At 37.9% G+C, this 20,206-nt stretch overlaps 1 protein-coding gene across 2 annotated transcripts in view; it reads left to right on the top strand.

Annotated features, from left to right (window-relative positions):
* dgkb (diacylglycerol kinase, beta) overlaps positions 1–20,206 on the top strand; it is a 198,049-nt gene that overhangs the window by 65,875 nt on the left and 111,968 nt on the right. For both annotated transcript variants that reach the window (XM_030158482.1, XM_030158481.1), the window contains 5 exons: positions 1,154–1,255; positions 9,359–9,432; positions 10,098–10,172; positions 16,866–16,951; positions 18,546–18,635. In XM_030158482.1, coding sequence (XP_030014342.1) covers positions 1,154–1,255; positions 9,359–9,432; positions 10,098–10,172; positions 16,866–16,951; positions 18,546–18,635 — 427 coding nt within the window. The remainder of the gene's footprint in view (positions 1–1,153; positions 1,256–9,358; positions 9,433–10,097; positions 10,173–16,865; positions 16,952–18,545; positions 18,636–20,206) is intronic.

The raw sequence follows: 20,206 nt of genomic DNA, 5'->3' as shown, positions 1-20,206 counted from the left end.
GAAAGAAGAAAATCAAAATCTGTAACCATTTTTATTACAATGATGATATAATATATTAGTATCTCTTTTACTAGTGTTTGTATAATTACTATACTGTATTTTGAAAACGTGAAAAATTAATAAAAAGCACAGTAATGTTTCTTCAAATAATGTCAGAGTAACACTTGTATGTTATTAATTGTAATATAAATATTTTTCATTTCCTAAAAATTTTACTACTCAAACAGTTTAGTGGAGCCTGTTTTTGTACAATAAATAGTCAGACATATTCCCTTTATAGAACAGAACAACATTACATTGATCAGTTTCAAACAAAAGATCAGAAGTTTCTATTTCATAGTTAATAATCAATTTTCCTCTCCTTAGCTTATCATTAATTACCTTCAGTATGAAATCATTTGACTGATGGACTTATTGGTAAAAATCACAAAACACAAGAATTTCATCTACACAGCAGGAAAGAATTTAATTTATTATTACTAACAAGACTCTTAGACTATAAGAACTTTTTTATATCAAGTAGACAGTTATACATTGGCTTAATTTCACTGTCTTTAGCTTAAAACAAGTTGGTTGTTTTCAGACAAAAATTATGTCATAGTATAACAGAATTAGAATTAATTTAAGAGGAAAGGCATCTAATTTATTTTCATTAGCTTATCCCGGGATACTATTTTGAAATCAGTTTGTAGAGAATCTTTAAATCTAGTAAAACAAAATCACCCTTGTGACCTTACGAGTAGAATGACATATCTAATGTGTTTCTATATTCTGTGATTCCACTATATTTATGATAAAATAATGTTACCAGTGTTTAAGTATATATGTAGCAGCTGTTTGATAGAGCAAGTTTTTAAGAACATGTTGTGTTAAGTGACAGTTTTGTTCAGTAAAACTTCTGAAACTTAAATATTTTGACTATTTCAAGCATGCTGACTCCTCATATCCTATGGGCTATTTATTGCAAACCTTCTCTAGGACAGTGAAAGAGCTAATGGATTTTATCAACGTAGCACGGATGACTTAATTCAACACATACATCTATTTCAATAAAGTACAGTGACACAAATTGGGTTGTACTAAAAAAGTGAGCAGGACATTAACTTTTCAGGTGCAGAGGTCCAGTTTTGTGATGTTTTTCCTCCTATTCTAGGAAAGGCAGTCGACATTAAGGAAAGATTCACGGTCCAGCCAGTCAAGCCGAGCAAAGATGCAGCGGGCCAACTCTGTCACGGTGGACGGACAAGGACTGCAGGTGAGTCCCTGACCAGTCAAATCCATAGTGTAGAATTTTGTAGATAAAGACATAGAAGAGCAATCCTCAAATTGCATACAATACAGAGATGTTTAGATTCATTAAAATAAACAAAACAAAGCAACTGTTTTATGAAATAATGAAAAAAAAAAAAAATATTTCTGCAGTTAGATCCTCCTAACTCACACATATGGCACCCATAATTTGTAAATATGTCATTAAAGGGGTTCTATGTAGTACTGATGTTCAAAAATGCATCCAACTATTAACATCAGGGAGAAGTCATGAACCAGAATGCACCACCAATTACCAAAATCATCAGTGAAACTCTGTCACCAGACTGTTTATGATTTAATTTTTAGTTACTCTTTTTGTAATAGGTTTTCTCCTCCAAACAAAAACCGAGGAAAAAATAAGACTGTCTTGTAATCTTCATGCACTGTGTCAGTTTACTTTACAGCTCTGTTCACTTGGCTCTGTGTTTAGACAGAAAACATCAACAAATAACCTCCATTTTTTGTACAGTTTGTGTTGTCAATATCTGCATTAAAGATCAGTTTGGAATCATCCAAACAAGGTCAGAACTGTCACAGTTTACTCTGAACCATGAACAAATGATCAACTTAGCAAAGATAATAATTTTATATTCATAGGCCTCATAATCAAACTCACTCATGTAGAAGAAATGCTGACATTTCAGCATCAAACTGCTGTAGTGAAAACTACAGCAATGCCTCTAGTTTTATTATTACTTTCTTTTGCCCCGTTTCCACTACGTGGTATTGGCTCGACTCGAATCGACTTGGCTCGGGCTTTTTTGCATTTCCATTACGAAAAAGGACCTGGAATCTGGTACCCGGTACTACTTTTTTGGTATCACCTCCACTGAGGTTCTATGACTGGGGACCAGATACTAAAACGTGACATGTACACACTGCAGACCACTGATTGGTCAGACAGTTGTCTCTGTGACCTGCCGTTTTACAAAAAACAGATGCAGAAATTGACAGTAAATATAGCGATACATTAATCTACATGATCACAGCCTAAAACTACACCATGGTCGGTCGAGGAGATTCAGTCTTAGATGGCCAACGTAAAAATTCAGACGAGACAACATGCAACGAGCGAGTTTATCAGCAACTCTCTGAACAGACGACACGGAAGTAATGCGCTGCATCACTATGACGACCAGGTACTGTAAAGTTGGTAGTATCTTGTAATGGAAACACTCTCCAGGAATACCGGGTTGAGCCGAGCTGAGTTGAGCTGGTTCCACGTAGTGGAAACGCAGCATTTGACTCTGAAAGTTGTTTCTTACGGTTCTCACCCTCCTCACTACGCCCTCTAGGGGTCATACATTCACAGTGACATGTCAACCTGTGAGTAGAATCATAAAATCTCTGTAACACAATACACTGACGTCTTTGCCATGTCATTACAACTCTTATGGTACTTTCATGACATTTTTGCCTATTTTAAAATAGAAATATTGCATATAGCTCTTTTAAATAAACTAGTTTTACTAAGTATACAGGTCTGACTTTTTCTATGTTTTGGACATACCCAACAACCTCATTCCTGTCAGCACAATTTTTTCAGAATACCTTGAAAAAATTTCTACAAATTTGGCAATATCAAGTTGGATTTAAGGATGATGTGATTAGAAAGAGTCAGAGGTCAAGGGTCAAAGTCACTGTGACCTCATAAAACATGTTTTTATCCAAGAATTTATGACAAAATTATGGCAAAATGTCACCCAAATGTGTCGTAGAATAAACAATGACACGGTGATCTGTTGTATCTAAATGGTCAAAGGTCACCTTCATTGCACCTTCATAATGTTCTCCAAAAATATAGGTTGTCCACAAAGTCTCTTTACAATTTAAAACATTTAGTACAAAAGCAATTGATGAGGTATGTTAATCTGATTTACTCTGTGTATGCAAAGTTTTTAATCACATTGTGGGATAATGTGCAATCAAATAACTGGTCCATTTTTCTTCAATGAGAGATCAAGTACTGCAGATGTTTACCTTGATCTTTTGACTGAAAATGAGGTCCCACAACTGGATGACCTTCAACCAACCATCATTTTCCAGCAAGATGATACACTACCACGTTGGAGATTGCAAGTTGGTGGGTTTCTAAATTAAACATTTCCAGACAAGGTGGACTAGAAGAGATGGCCCAATTCCCTGGCCACCTCGTTCACCAGATATATCACTCCCCTGCATTTCTTTCTGTGGGGTTATGGTAAAGATGTTGTGTATTGAACAAAGATACAGGACATCATCGACCTGAAGCAAAGGATCACTTATGCTATTAGCAGCATTGATGAGGCTATGCTACAGCCAACATGGCAAAAAATCCAGTAACATCTTGATGTGCTTCATGCAGCTAAAGGTGGCTATGTAAAGGCGTATTAAATGAGGCAAAAAAACAAAACAAAACTTTCTTTTAATACTTTTCATTTTGTAATAATTTACACAGATTTGTCTACTCATTTGCTTTTGTAATAAGTTTGCTAAATCATAAAGACTTTATGGACACCCTGTACTTCACTATCCATTATTCAATGGCATCTTCCTGTATAAACGGTAAGTAAGTACAAATAACATATTTCTCACTGAAAATTAATTATTGGAATCAGACATGCCAATATTACATTTCACCAAAAAAGAGGTAAGGAAGTAAACAAATATGAGACTGTAATTGTATTTTTTGATATTTATTTAACCAGGTTGGGATCTCACACGCACACAAATGTATACAATCAATCGTAACATTTACCGACTAACAGCCATAGACCAACAGCCTGAAGCCTTGAAAAACACACATAATTAGAGTTTACAACACACACACACACACACACACACACACACACACATATACAATCAATCGAAATATTTATAGACCAACAGCCTTGACCAGAGATTTCACTCTAAAAAATTGCTTTGGATATTCAAACATATCAGTGACTGTAGCAATGTGCAAATAACTATGAGGGGCCGTATGAGACATTATTCAGAATGACCATTCACACACACACACATGCATATGAAATGCACACACACACATACACACACACACACACACACACACACGTGAAAATGCAAATGCACACACACGCATATGAAATGCATACACACATGAAAACACACACATGCATGTGAAAACATACACATGCACATGCATGTGAAAACACACACACACACATACGAAAATGCACACATACACATATGAAATGCATTCACACATGCATGGGAAACACTTTCTCAAACATTCATTTTTTACTTGAACAGGAATGTATTTCACTTGAACCGGTGTAACAGGATAACTTCCCCCCTGGACAACCCCCCTACCCTATACTTACATATAGACAGTAGGGATGTTACGATACCAAAAATTCAGTAGTCGATACTGTACCACTAAAATCACATGATTCTCGATACCAAAGTCGATACCATGGTAAAAAATAAAAAAGAGAGAACCCAAAAACTTGAACAAGAAATACTTTATTTAAGCATTTGCATATAAATGAATATTGCTACTGCCTGTAACTCTTTCATTTGTCTGCACTGTCAGTCACACTGTTTACTGCTTTGAATGCACAGATGTGATTGGCTGAGTGGTTTCATGTGGGATGGCTCTACATGCATACAATTGGTCTGTGCGTTTCTGCATCTACTCTTCCGTAAGCTGCACTGGTTAAAATAGAAGCGCTCCACCACTGGCTGTAAGTCCGTGTCATGCTTCTGGACCTGAGTCCGCCTGTTAGTGTCCACTGGTATAGTTTCTTGTTGTCAAAATTTCATATTGGCGGTGGTCCAAACAGGCCAGGCTGTAAAAACTGCATCGGGCTATTGGTCAGATGTTTAATGCTGAATAATGGAACTCACCTTGGATTCTTTAAAGAGATCTGGGTGCCTGTCTCGAAGGTGCTTTGCTAGGTTTATGGTATCCCCCCCTTTGTTTGAATTCTGCGGTATCAGTGTTTACACAGTGGCTAATGCGTGTCAGTCACCACGTTGTGGTCATCTTCCTGAAATACCAAATACTTCCACATACGTATTTTGGCCCCTTTTTGTCCATTAGATGAGGAGGAGCATTTGCTGCAGCTGTTGTCATTCTTTCACGAGTTGCTGTACCTGTTGCATGTGTACTTTTGGCATATACTGCACCCATTAATTCCAGAAGAGTAGTAGCCTACAGATGGTACAGATTCTTATGTAGGGATCAGTTTTTCCTTTTTTTAAAAATAATGAATATCGAGGTTTGTTTTTTTTTTCATCATAGAAAGGTATCGTGAGTATCGGTTGTTATGATATCCTTAATAGACAGGTAACGTTATATAAGCTAACATTCAGTGCTAGTACTAGGTAGCTAATGTTAGCTACTGACACTAGCCTACACTAAGTTGTATTGTTCATCATTTGTGATCCAACTTACCGTATCAACTTCAGCCATCTTCTCTTCACCTTTTCGTTGGGAGGAAAGCGGTAATAAGAGATTGTTTTATTTACATAATTTCTGTTGTTGCAACACAGGACACAGCACCACACCATTTTACAACGTTTTGAATATTCCATGATTGGAGATGGAAATCCAGCAACTGACTACTTTGGCACCATCAGTCAGACCGGTAGACCACTGCCCAGCAACATCCTGGCATATCTGCTGATAAAGGTAGAAGTGGAGATCCCCGGGGAGCTCTGGAGCCATTGCCAGCTTGACGTGAGGGAAAAAGCATTGTTAGACGGTTGTCTATGGGTCCGACCGACTGTGTAGAAGTAGTCGGTTGCTGGCCATCTGTAAACGCATTTGCTAGAGCTGTCAGTGTCTGTGCAGAAGCTAACAAATTATGAAGCAATGTTGTTGCTTCAGATAAATCGTTTGCTGACATCAGTACAAGCTGGGCAGCACCTGCAACAGTTTAATCTTCTAGAAGCCGAATAAAACAGGAAATACACCAATAAACAAAATAAAACAGGAAGTACATCATCGCAGGGCCGACATAAAGACACAAATAACCAATCACTCTCACATGTGGGCAGTTTAGATTAACCCATCAGTGCATGTCTGGATGTTGGGAGGAAGCTGGAGTACCCACAGAGAACATGCAAACTCCACACATCGACTGTTGTTGGAATCAAGCCCAGGACCTTCTTGCTGTGAGGCACGAGTGCTATCCACGGCACCACTGTGTGCGTGTGTGAATGCAATTCATATGTGTATATGTGCATTTTCACATGCATGTGTGTGCATTTTCACGCGTATGAGTGCATTTCATCTGCGTATGTGTTCATTCGCATTTTCGCATTAGTGTGTGAGAGCGTTTCATATGCATGTGTGTGCGTTTTCACATGTGTGTATGAATGCATTTCATATGGGCGTGTGAATGGTAATTCTGAATAATGTCGCATACGACCCCTCAGAGATAACAATGACCAGTTTTCTGTAGAGGACACCGTGATAAATGAGAGAAGCATAGTTTGTAATGAATCTCAGAGCCTTGTGAGCCACTTTCTAACAGGTAATGAGAATGGGCAGGTGCATCCTACTATAATGGACATTCTGCGCATCTTTGTTTGTCCATCCCTGTCTGCGCATCTTTGTCCGATCGAGGTTGCATTCTGCATCATCACATGAGAGGGCATTTGTGCCGTTTCCTCAGCCTTCACAGGGCCGATCGCTGCCAAACTCGCCAAATACATAGAAACTTTACCTGACTATCTACTATGCGCAATTTTATGTCCGTATTCAAATGTTGTGAGGTATACTGGGCGATTTTACCCCGGTGACCGGCTTGCAGCTAACCAGCGACCGGCTCACAGGTAAACACACACTGGCTTGCAGCTAAATACACACCGGCTCGCAGCTAAACACACACCGACTCGCAGCTAACCACACACCGGCTCGCAGCTAAACACACATCGGCTCGCAGCGAACCACACACCGGCTCACAGCTAAACACACACCGGCTCGCAGCGAACCACACACAGGCTTGCAGTGAACCACACACCGGCTCGCAGCTAAACACACACTGGCTCGCAGCGAACCACAGACAGGGTCCCAGCTCTGGCACAATTTTTTGTCCGTATTCAAGTGTTGTGAGGTATGCTCGGTGATTTCAGCCTCTCTCTACTTTGAATTCTTCATCCCTGTTGCCATACTCCATTTTTGGAAGTGGTTATGCTGCCATTCATGACATTTCTACTGCTAGCAGACGATGCTACAATGTGAAGGCTGCAGTTCACTACCGCTGTATGAATTTAATCCTGCTTGACATGTCAAACTAACACATGCTCTTCCCTTCATGCCTCACATGTTGGATCAAATTATTACCTGCACAATGCATGATTAAATGGTAGTTTACAAATGGATAGTGGTGGCAGACAAGTTCTACTTATCATGCTATCATACAATGGCACCATGGGTACAATGCCACTAGTTCATATAAAGTATATCTCCAGTACAGGTAAAAATGCTGAGTTACCAGTACAGGTAAAAATGTTGAGTTCACCAATTTTTACATTAAAAAAGAAACACGTCTTGTTTCTATAAGAAAATCCCAACAGCAGCTTCAGCTTTTTCACAACTTAACATACTAACATATTAATTGTAAGTATAAATGGTGACTGTTGTGTTTTAAATGGAGATGTGCTGTTTGTCCTGGTGCATGGAGGTACTGTGCAGGCCCAGTTGATGATCAGTATCATACAGCAAAGGCTGGTCTGGCCTTATCCTCTGCTCTGTCAGCCTCCATGCTGGCGATGGAAACCTGCCGCCCTCTGCGGCGACTGCTAGTCTACGCGTGGCTGCAAGAGAAATATGATGAATCATATCCCAGGCACATCCATCTCTGCCTCTTGCCGGCTAACCAGCATAATAATCAAGATTATTATTTATAATTACAGGAAGTAATGGATCACTCTGGACTGGACAGGGAGCTCATTAATTCACCCTTGGCCTGCTGGCATAGCAGACAGGGGGAGTTAAGCGCTTCATCTGTGTCAAGGACAGCACCGGGCGAGTTGCTACACACTAACTGCAGGAAGGGCCATTCTAACAGGGGCTGCTGGATTAGAGCTTGTTTACACAGCACTTTGTGAGTCCGGCCTATGACACTGCAGGGTCACAGTGTCTACAGATCCTGTACGACTCTGAAAAACTCAGGCATGAGCCTGTCACACAAGACCAACTGCCTCTGCAATTAGCAAGCAGTGACAAATGAGTATCATGACGGAATTGTGAATCATGAGTTATTAGGTTGGAGTATTGACTGGCAGTGAGATAGATGGGTTGTTTTACTGTACTGTATATCCAGAGCTGGCCTGTAGCCTACAGTACGGTCTGCTTCAAAGTCACAGGCAACAGTTATTCATATTAATTCAATATCAAATGCATTTTTAAAAATTGTTTTTCTATATTTGCTGATATAGGTATGTATTAATCACATACTGGGATCTATCAATTGTATCTCATATTACACTGACTAAATGTATATTATATTACCTTATCATATCAGATTTTTTTTTTTTTTTCAGTAAATGATACAAAACAGACCTATGAAAAGACTTTCTTCATTGATTCAAGTATCATACATGTGTCACTTATGGAATTTTTTATTTCTTGGTTGATGGAAATGTCAAAATTTGACTAGCATCCTAAATTTTGCAAGAAAAGAAAAGCCTTTTTTTCTTTTTAAATCTCTTATGATCTCTTTTCTAATGTGATATAATCTCAAAATATTGAAAGTTTTTGTTATGGCTTTTAACTACAGCATAGTGTCTGTGATTTGGTGGACAGAGAGATTTGGGTTTATAAATGTATGGTGCTGATCTCATCTATAACTAGGTCCATGTCCTGATTTGGGTTCAGCTAGAGGAGTAGTGGACTCCCACACTTTGCTGTAGTGCAGCTAGATGCCTCTTGAAGTCTGCAATGAACTGAGATGACTGGTGTTGCTTTAGAAGCGCTTTATATACTCAATAAAATGTCGGGAGGAATATCTGAGGAATACTGCTTGAAAGTGAATTCCTGTGAAGCATCCTGCAGTCTCCAAACACCGACCAGTTTGTTTTGACATCTCTCATTCAGATCACAACAATAGAGGGCACTCATCCTCTGCTAGTGTTTGTCAATCCAAAGAGCGGGGGGAAGCAGGGAGAGAGGTGAGTATACAATCTGTCTCAACATGCTACAAGAGGCCTCAAAGCCCCCGTTTTCTTAATCTGCTGCAGAGGAGGGAATAAAGGCGGTGATGGTGGTGGCAGTACGGCCTCTGGTTGCTAAGTGCTTTAAGCTTATTTATTAAAATAAAAGCACGATAACATTTACCTAAAGCGCCTGCCTCTCGCCTGCACCAGCATCTCACACACATACCCCCCGTGCTTTCAAACCCCCTCCTCACTGTCATGTCTCTGGCTTGTCCCCCTTCTTTTAACCTTAGGCTAATTGGGTTATTACTGAAACATATTCATTCAGTCCTTATTACGCCGGGCCTCATTTGTTTAAATTATGAGATCAAAATATGACTTCAGCCAGTTGATATAATGAAATTGAAATTAAAATATATTAGTCTTTCTAATGGTTTTCTCCTCAAGGGGACTTTGGATACGCCCCACACTATTGTCCACTCCACTCCGTGGGCTCGTCACACTGAAGGGTGTGAATTGACATGTAACTGGAGCAAAAAAAAAAAAAAAAAAGAAAAGATACATTTAACAGAAAAGCCTTATATCTGAGCCTGAATATCTGCACATTTGTGATGTAAAAATTCTTTTTTTAGTTAAGGATGGACTTCAAGTGGCTTATCTGCATATTTTCATTTCTGTAGGATTTACAGGAAGTTCCAATACCTACTCAACCCAAGACAAGTGTACAACCTGGGCAAGAACGGACCCATGCCGGGGTATGTTGGTCACAATGCACAACACATAATCGCAAATGATATCATGCAAATGAAGGAGTCATCACATCTAAGCTTAAAACAACAATTTGTTTTGGTTATTTGTTTCCAAATTAAAAAAAAAAAAATAAATAACAGTTATATCATGACTAAGACCATGGAGGACATATTTACACAGTGTTACACATGTCAGGAAGAAGTATTGCCATTTTTATCAGAGGCGAATGTCTTTAAAGTTGATGGTTATGTTGCATAACGGTTTACACGTTAATCAACTGACTCAGGAAGAGATTAATTGAAAATATGTAAAATTACACCATTGATAGGTTAATATTTGTGCATTAGTACATGTAATTAAAGTGAATTGTATCGTAAAATTCAGTTCGTTCAGTTGAATTCAAGTCAGCCAAGTTTATTTCATTCAGTCAGCTCTCATTCATGAGCTGACCAATGTTTCAGCTCAGTAAAACTGTTAACATTACATGTACATTTACACAAGTAAATATTCCGTTTAAATTTTTTCTTGTATGCAGTGAATAACAAGAGAAAAATTGAAGGAACTGAAATGGATGGGAAATAATTTTTTCCCCTTAGATTTCAATCCAAGAACATATAGTATGCTTTATTACTTTGTTGCAACTTGATTTCTTTATATAGATTGGAGGTTTTACAATTTACCAGTGTTGGCAGAACAGTGGGATATGGTTAATACTGTATCATACCAGTAACTAAAATGAGCTGTTGTTTAGATTTTTGACAGTTTGATGTTCAGTTCCAAATTTATAGGGGCCCTCTGAGTCTGACGCTCAGTAAGTTTTATTTATTTATTTATTTATTTATTTATATATTTTTTCATGTATTCAGGTATTTATCCAGTGACTGTTGGGCTCCTATTTTTGAGAGAACTGTGATACATTTCTGCAATGGGACATCAGTGCCACACTGAATTGAGAAAATTTAAAGAATAAAGTTATAATACTTTAAGGAAAATGAGAATATTAAAAGAATAAAGTAGAATGTTTCAAGAAAAGAGGTCACTATACTCCTAGAATAACAATGTTATTTTATCTGCATGTATTCTCCTAATAGTATCAAATTATCTTGCTGAACAATAATATTGTTAGTTCAGCAGTAAAAGTGGAAAAAAGAGTAGTAAGTAGTACTAGTAAACAGATTAGTTTGCTATGTTTGTTTCCACTGGGAACTTTGACAACTATTTTGATTTTAAGCCTTTTTCTTACATAGAATGTTTTTTCTCATAAGATTACAACTTTTTCTTACATAATTGTGACCTTTTCCTCTGAAATATTAGATTTATTTTATCCTTTTATGTAGCCCTAAAACTACAAATTTCCATTCAAGAATTCTTAGGTGAGCATATGAGACATTTTGTCACAAAACATCTAAATAACAGAAAAATAAAAATCTTGTCTTTTAATGACATATACTGTATTTAAAATAGGTTTTAAGAAGAAATACATGATTGAAATGAATCAGAGAGGGAGGATGAGAAAGCAAAGTCATAAAATGGAAGCATGACAAAGTCCCAGTTGAGTTGTTCAGAAGTTACCTCCGAAATCATATCAGTTAATGATGTTCTGTTGACAAACAAGCTGCTGCTTTGTGTTGTTGCTCACATATAATAACCACCATCATATGCAAGAGAACCCTTATTATTAAAGCCTTCAGTGGGCTCCATCAGACAGCACAGACACAAATGAGGTGAGTTCACACATAACAAATCCTGGAGACGACGGTATCATGCCATAGCCTGAGGCGAGGGATGGCTCCATATGCATAAGGTGCTATGTGAACACAGAGACAGCCACGTAGAGCGACGGGGGCCGGCGTCTCACCGTACCACATGTGATCACGCATACAGACGAGCAGCTCACCACAGCCTGTAGGTCTGCTGTTCCTGTGCTTCACATCTGTGATTAACCAAATGAATGGATCATTTACATGCATAAGACTCCTTCACTTTGCTGTTTATGTCCAGCAATGTAGAAATGTGCAGGAATGCCTCACTGCCGTGCTGCTATGCTGTTTGGCTTTGATTAGATCTGAAAATAGAAGCTTTGTGCCTTATAAAAAACAAATACCCAGAGGCACACACAGGATTCACAAACCTCCACAAGGTCTGTGAAAGGAGGAGCTGGCACAGTGTTCACATCACACATTTTGCAAATGCAGCTCAAAGTTTTAGAATGACCTTGTGTCCATGATTTAGTTTGTCTGTAGTGTTGCAGACTAGACTAAATACACAGCAAGCACTTTATTTCAACCACTATGACAAATACGGTATGATAAGACCAAATAAATGTGTTTTTAACCATAATACTGATGAGACAATGTCAACTAATATCCCCTCAATGCCTTATACAAGTATAAACAAGAAAAGCACTCGGAGAGCGCAGACATACGCCAAGGCAGATCAGCCCCCCCCCCCCCCCCCCCCCCCCCCCCAGCCCGATCACCACCAAAATGTAATCATTTGTTCCTTGTGCCAGTATGAACATTTCCTGAAATTTTTATCCAAATCTGTCCATAACTTTTTGAGTTATCTTGTTACCAAACACATACACAAAGCAAAGTGATCACAATACCTCCTGGCAGAGGTTTAAAAAAAAAAAAAAAAAAAAAAAAAAATATGTATATATATATATATATATATATATATATATATGATGAGACATTGACTATGTTTACATGCACGCAAATATTCAGTTTTCTGAAAAAGGCAATATTGTGAAAAACGTGTTTACATGGTCCATGACAATGTGTATACCTCTAATTTTCCTTTTCACCTGCAACTGTGCATACCCCTTTAAAAACAAAACAAAACAAAAAAAAGTTTTCCATCGGTGGCAGATGTTCCACTGTGTGTACTCATCTTCCCTTTTTCACTCCTTCTTTTTTTTTTTTTTGATTGCTTTAAATCTTTATTTTGAACACATAGACAGTGAAATCAAAACAAAATCAACCAACAAGATATCAGTAATGATACATAACCACTTTTTTTTTTCTTTTTTTAACCCACCACCGCCCCCCCTCTTCTGGGGACAGTTTTATTTTTTTAATTTCAGCTTGTGCTTAGCAAGTGACCAGTAAAAATTTCAAGTTTACACTCATATTGTCATCCATTCCTTGCTAGTACACATATACATAGAGGGAGGGGTTCATATAAACAAAAGTGCAAAGGGACAGGATGTAACAAAGTGACAGACTGACACACGCCAGTGGGCCAGAACAGACATAAGACAAGACAAATAGACAGACAAACTAAGTGGTTGCTACTAATGTCGATCAGATGTATTGTATTGATGTAAGTGTGGTGTGTGTGTATATTTATGTTAATGATGAGTGGGAGTGAGGTGTGGAAGTTGAATGCTGAGATAGAAAAGTTGGTGTCGGGGGGGGGTAGTAGAAGGGGCAAGGGGGTATGTGTTCTGTTCTGATGATATATGCGGTTTTTGGCTATGTTTTGTTTAAAAAAGTTATGAATGGGTTCCAGTTGTTCTCAAAGGTTGACATGCTTTTTCTAGAGAGCATTATTCTTTTCCATTGAAATATATTCAGCAATGAGGTTGGTCCAGTGAGTGATGTGACATGAATTGTTGGATTTCCAGTTTTGGAGGATTACTTTTTTGGCAACAGCTAGAGAAATGAGTAATGTTTGTTCCTTCTGGAAAAAGGCTGTCTTATCAATATTTGCTCCTATCGATGAACCTGTTGATATCCAGTCATAATGTTGAACAGAAGGTGTGTTTCTCCCCTGACCAGAAACATGGACTTGGAGCACCTATCAGAGATAGATGGATATTTGTCTTTCCTCCAGCTAACTGTTAACAGGAGTCATGTGTCGCAACCAGCATTGTAAATTAGATACATTTTCCAAATGCACTGTTATACATGTCCAAATATCTTTAAGGTGATTCCACCCAAAACTTTAAAAAGAGAAAGGAAGTAGTATTTTTCTTTTGATATATAATGATATTAAATGCTGAAGTTGATGAACTGACCAAAACTGTGGCAGTAGATGCTTTTCCACTGGACATATGCGCAAAACTTTACCAATATTTACAAAATGTCGAAAAAACAGAAGTGTGTAATGTTGGTTTTTCCATTACATCACAAATGCGATGATTCGTTTCTTTATTATCGCGAGATGGCACAAGAACTCATTCCATAAACATGGCGATGAGGGTAAATTATCGTGTTGATTTACAGATATCTTCATTATTATTACATATTACCCCTCTATCCCATACTAAATTAAAAAAATTATTCCATTCCCTGGTGTGTCCACACATTTCTGTTAAAACTCTTCTTCGCTTATTTTAATGTCCATCAACACCCATTTTTTTATTCAAGTGACTCTAGTTGCGGAAAAAGGTCTTTTCATTTAAGTTTTGTGCTATGCCCGAAAAACCACCTCTTGCCAGCGCAAAAATTTTTAATCGAAAAATGAGAATATTGGTGAAACTGTTGTTTTTCCATTAGAAAAAAATGTATGCGCAAGATATATTCGCGCAGTTTAAGGGTCAATGGAAAAGCAACTAGTGACACAAATTTTGTTTTCATAAACTTTGCCAATTTAGTTTTCATGTTCTTTTCTTTGCATGTCTGGCACGTTGAAGAACAATTACAAGTAATATATAAGTTTCAAAGATTTTTTATTGGCAAATAAATAACATATTTCACGTATGTATTAAAAGAGTCAATTTGTGTCTGCACAAATGACTGTCTAGTGTTTTGTCCACAAATGTCATGAAGAAACATGGCAGTACAACATGGCAGGGCTAACACTGCATTAGGTACTTTCATCTAAACCCAAACCAGCTAACTTGAATTAACTAGCTAGGTTGTAAATAGCTTGTAAAAAATGAAACTAGTGCCCTGAAATATACAGTATAAAGGAGTCTAATATGCATAACTGATATTAACCACATGTTTTTGGTGAAGAAGTAAGTGACAAGCTTTGGTACAGAGTTTGACCCTAGTCATTTTTACATGGTTGTTAAAAATGAATGACTCTTGTTACTTTTGTTTTAGGCTGACAATTTTAAATAGAATATTCAAATTGCATCTCCTTCAGACAGACATAGATTCTCGCAAAATATCAGAATAGAATTGAGTCAAGTAATCAGTTGCATTTGAAGCAAGAAGTTTTACATCAAATAAGATAATCATCTTAACAAAAAGGAAAAAAACATCTGAAAAGTTTATAATGAGTGTAAAAACAAGTGTCTTCATTCACTGTCATTTATCAAACTCCATAGGTTTTCCTGGTGAATCAGTGTTGTAGAACATGACAGTTTGTCCACATTCATTACTCAACCTCTGAACATAGAAATAGGTCATATCTGATGACCATGAAAAACAAACTGCAGTTTACATGAATTATTTACAATTTACATGTGTTAACATGATAGGATTAGTGGATCAACAGTTATTAAACATTGTAGATCAGTAGATGATTTTGGTGTGTAGTGGATGTTTGGGTCTTTAAGGGTGAACTGGACCAGTCTTGAGCATTACAACAACCCTCTGCTCCCTAGAGCTCTGTAGCCTCCTCCTCAGATCTCAGAACATTCCAAATGACCTCTGACACTGTAACATTGTTAACATTTTGTCAACTGTATGCACTGCAGCGCAGATTAGTAAGGTGAACGGTCAGTGTTGGACACTGCAGGCTGAGGCTGCCGCACGCACTGCTGTCAATTAGCTGCCTCTCTAATGTGATTACAGCAAATTAAGTGTTTGTTTCTTGGTATTTAAATATCCCCAAAATTGCCTTTCATGTTTGCGGCTGTCTGTTTTGCGTCTAATGTGGTTTGTGGTCCCAGTTGGAGAGTAATTGAATGAATCATTTACCCGCCATACGAGGCTGGCTCATTCAGTTAGGGCTTTGTTATTGTGAAGGAACGGAAGAAGTTGGACTGAACATTGCCTGTCATGATTCAATTACTGTTCGAACAGACAGACTAGATCACTGAATGAATAATTGTCAATATAACATGTGTTATTTTGTGGGATTAGAGGTGGTTTGCAGAGGAGCAGTGCAGGCTTAACCCTTAAAGACCCACAACTATTTTGCCACAACTTCCAAATGATTTTTTTGTCTTTTCCAAGTGATTTATCGCTTTTCTGTGAAAATCAAGTATTGTCACATATTTAATTTACTGATCAAGTAGATAGACATCATGTAGAAAGACATCTGTACGGTGGCTGACAAGGGCCAAACACATTGCAACGGCCCAATGCATCTCAAAGAAAACAGCTGCAAGTACAGAAATGATGCAAATTCACAAACTCAAACAAGTCTAAATGAGGTACAAAAAGAGGAACGTGGTGCAAATGAAAAAATGCACCCCAAGACACAAAACACATGCATAATCATCAAATGCTCTACAAATAGAGAAACAATGCACAGCACCAAACAATTCAAACCAAGAAAACATCTGTAAATGAAAAATGCTGCATAACCAGCCACTACAATGGAAGTGCTCCAAACCATGCAATCCAAAGAACTTTCCAGGTGTAAATACAATAGATCCACCCCCAGTGAAAGAGTGTGAAGTACAAATACAACACTATGCAACCAAAAGCACACGACATCTCATTAATCTACAACTTCATCTGAAAAAGCCCTTTGTCATTTGTCAGTAATGTACAGAGTGGATGTGTTTGCAGGTTGAACTTCTTCCGAGATGTTCCTGATTTCAGAGTGCTGGCCTGTGGAGGAGATGGTACTGTTGGCTGGATCCTGGATTTCATAGGTAAAAAAAAAAAAATTAAAACCTCAGTACAGCCATTAACTGTTATTCAAAAAAGAGCAATATGGATCATTCACAATGTTGGCTACCAGGAACACACAAACTCATTATTCTTACAGTCAAAATTTCACAGACATTGTGGACTATCAAACAAATAATGTACAAAGCTAAAAATAATCTTTTACCAACAAATATACAGAAATTATTCAGTATTCATGAGGAGGGTTATAATTTAAGGGGGGAAATTAACTTTAAAATTCACTTAATACACATGACTAGGAAGGATTTTTGTGTTTCAGTCAGCGGGGTGAGACTGTGGAACAGATTTAATATAGAGTTAGAGCAATGTCCAAGCATGAAAGAATTTAAAAGGAGGTACAAAGACACAATTTTTCAGAAATACAGGGATGAGGGAGGTGTTGGGTATCATTGAGTGTTATAAAGATGTACAAGTATGTGGTATATATATATATATATATATATATATATATATATATATATATATATATATATGTGTGTGTGTGTGTGTGTGTGTGTGTGTGTGTGTGTGTGTGTGTGTGTGCGTGCATCCATGCGTGCGTGCGTGTGTATGTATGTATGTGTGTATAGATCTGTGTATGAATATGTATTTACATATGTGTGTTATTGTATTATGTGTTTATGTAAATCATATTGTATTTGTTAATAATATAAAGCCAGAAACCAAATTATTTATTAATAAGTATCAGTCATATTATGGTATATAGTATAGATATACTTAGACTAACAAGGTTATTATTGTTATTAATTATATAAGGAGAAGGGGTGGGAGTTTACAAGTTGTACTTCTTCTCACCCCTTTTTGAATATATATTATATGTCTTATCTTTAAGTGTTTTGTTCATTTATTTTCTTCTGTTTTCACATTCATATTTGAAATAAATACATCAATCAATAGATCAATTAAAAAAAAAAAAAAAAAAAAAAAAACTATGTAAGAAAATATACATTGCTTTCATTGTTTCAGTTATGTGTCAGTAGTTACAAAGTCAAAAATTTCCTTGGGTGATACTGCATATTTCTTCATATTTTGTCTTCATTCTCTGATAACACATAGCATAGTACACTAAACTCTCCATTTCCCTTTTTGGGACAAAATTGTATTTGTCTTCATTAGTTATCCGAGCCAACATTGCATGTTGCTGCTCAGCCTGAACCGGTGATGCACTTTATGGTTTGTATATAAATACTTTCATTACGTCTGAGCCTGTGTATTCAGGGGGAGGTAAAATAGGATGATTACCTGAGTTGGAAAACAACATATTATTATTAGAAAAAAAAAATCGCCTGGCCTCTGTTTGGTCTTGAGGACGTGTTACTTCTTCAAGCTCTCAAAAATTGCCTCAATTTTTTATCAATCAAAACAAAAAGAGGTAATAATGGTCAGGCAAAATGTGGCTCTTGAAATAGACTGTACAACTGGACATTTATATTGAGGTTTACAACTACAGCTGGAAAATGGATTTGATGCTTTCTTTGCGAGTCTTTATGGCAAGTTTGTGGGTTCCTGGTTTGGCCTTGTTTGGCATTGTGTTATATTTTTTCCTCTGTGCTCCAGATAAGGCCAACCTGGACAGGAACCCCCCTGTGTGTATACTTCCTCTTGGCACCGGCAACGACCTGGCACGATGTCTGCGATGGGGAGGAGGTACTGACAGCAAATCACTGACTCAGTATAGACACACATCACTGAGTGTCCCTTCACTTAAATAATTATCTGTACATTTGCCATGCATGCAGGATATTTATAGGTTTTATATAGCAAATACATTTATACAGTTTCCCATGCACAAAGGGAATATACTGTATGTACTAATCATGAAAATAGAAAGTGAAAACGTGTCAGAGACTGAAATGTTTTCATATATTGACGAATGTGCATGTATGTACCTTTACCCATTAAAGTATACCTGTAGTGGTCATGCTTGTGACCTTAATTGTGCTTTGTGTGTTCCTTATAAGCAAAAGAGGTGCAAATTCAGTAAAAAAAAAAAAAAAATCGGCATAAATACACCACACTGGTACTTTTTATTATGTGAAATATGCGCAGGAGCAGAACCTATAGGGAGCAGCCATTGCTGGCCACAAGTGATATACCTGTGTAGTTTCCAGGTGATTGGCTGTGTATAAACAAGCTGCAGTCAGTGAGCAAGACTGAGTGGAAAGGATATGGTTGTGCTTGTTCTTTGTGCAGCCGTTAGCTTTGCACTCTGCCATTCTCCAAGGGATGCGACCCAGCGCCAAGGTTATTATCATTAATGAAAACTAACAAAATCACAAAAACTACATTTGAAAAAACATTTTCGTTAACTGAAATAAATAAAAACTATACTTAAAACATGTGGGAGCGTGAAGTTGGTTCCGTTCTTGGAACCAGTTCTGTTTACGGAACCAGTTCCATTTAAGGATCCAGTTCCGTTTAAGGATCTAATTCCATGTACAGAACCAGCTCCGTTTACGGAACCACTTCTGTGTAAGGGTCATGGAACTAAACCGTGCTCCGACCTCCAAGCCCCGCTTAGTGCCCTCAAAGCCCGGCTCCTGTGGGGCTTGGAGCTGCTCTAAACTGAAGTGAACCAGGAGACCAAGCCATACCTCCATGGACCTCGGATCTAGTTCTGAATAATGCTTTCCATCATATCCGACCCATAAACTAATACACATTTGCACTCGTCTGCTGTTTATATTTTCTTTAATACTGGCGAATGTCATTTTATTTCACTTTATTAATGCCAACCCCAACTTCCACATCGCCGCGTTGTGCCCTGCAGGAAGCTGGGCTCCAGGCTTCTAGTGCTGGCTCCTGCTGGCTTGCAGACCAGTGCACTAGCCCGCTGTAACCCGGTACACCTAGCCGTAGTACAGACCTCTAGGGGCTCCAGGCTTTTCATCAGCTACCAGCTACATTTAAATTAAACGGACCTCGGGAGTCGAGTTCCGTGCTGGTTATGAACAAGCTTTCTCGGATCTGCTTATTCGGAACCAGTTCCGTTTAAAGATCTCAGAACCAGCTCCATTTAAGGATCATGGAACTAGTTTTGTTTACAGAACTCAGAACCAAGCCGTGCTTCGACCTCCAAGACCCACTTCGCCCGCATCAAGCCCTCCAAACTGTGGTGAACCAGGAGACCAAGCGGTCTCTCCACGGACCTCGGATGTAGTTCCGAATAATGCTCTCCTTCAGGTCCGAGCCAAAAAATAATACACATTTGCACTCTT

Source organism: Sphaeramia orbicularis, chromosome 16, assembly GCF_902148855.1.
Source record: "Sphaeramia orbicularis chromosome 16, fSphaOr1.1, whole genome shotgun sequence".
NCBI lineage: Eukaryota > Metazoa > Chordata > Actinopteri > Kurtiformes > Apogonidae > Sphaeramia > Sphaeramia orbicularis.
This window is presented reverse-complemented; position numbering and strand designations above follow the sequence as displayed.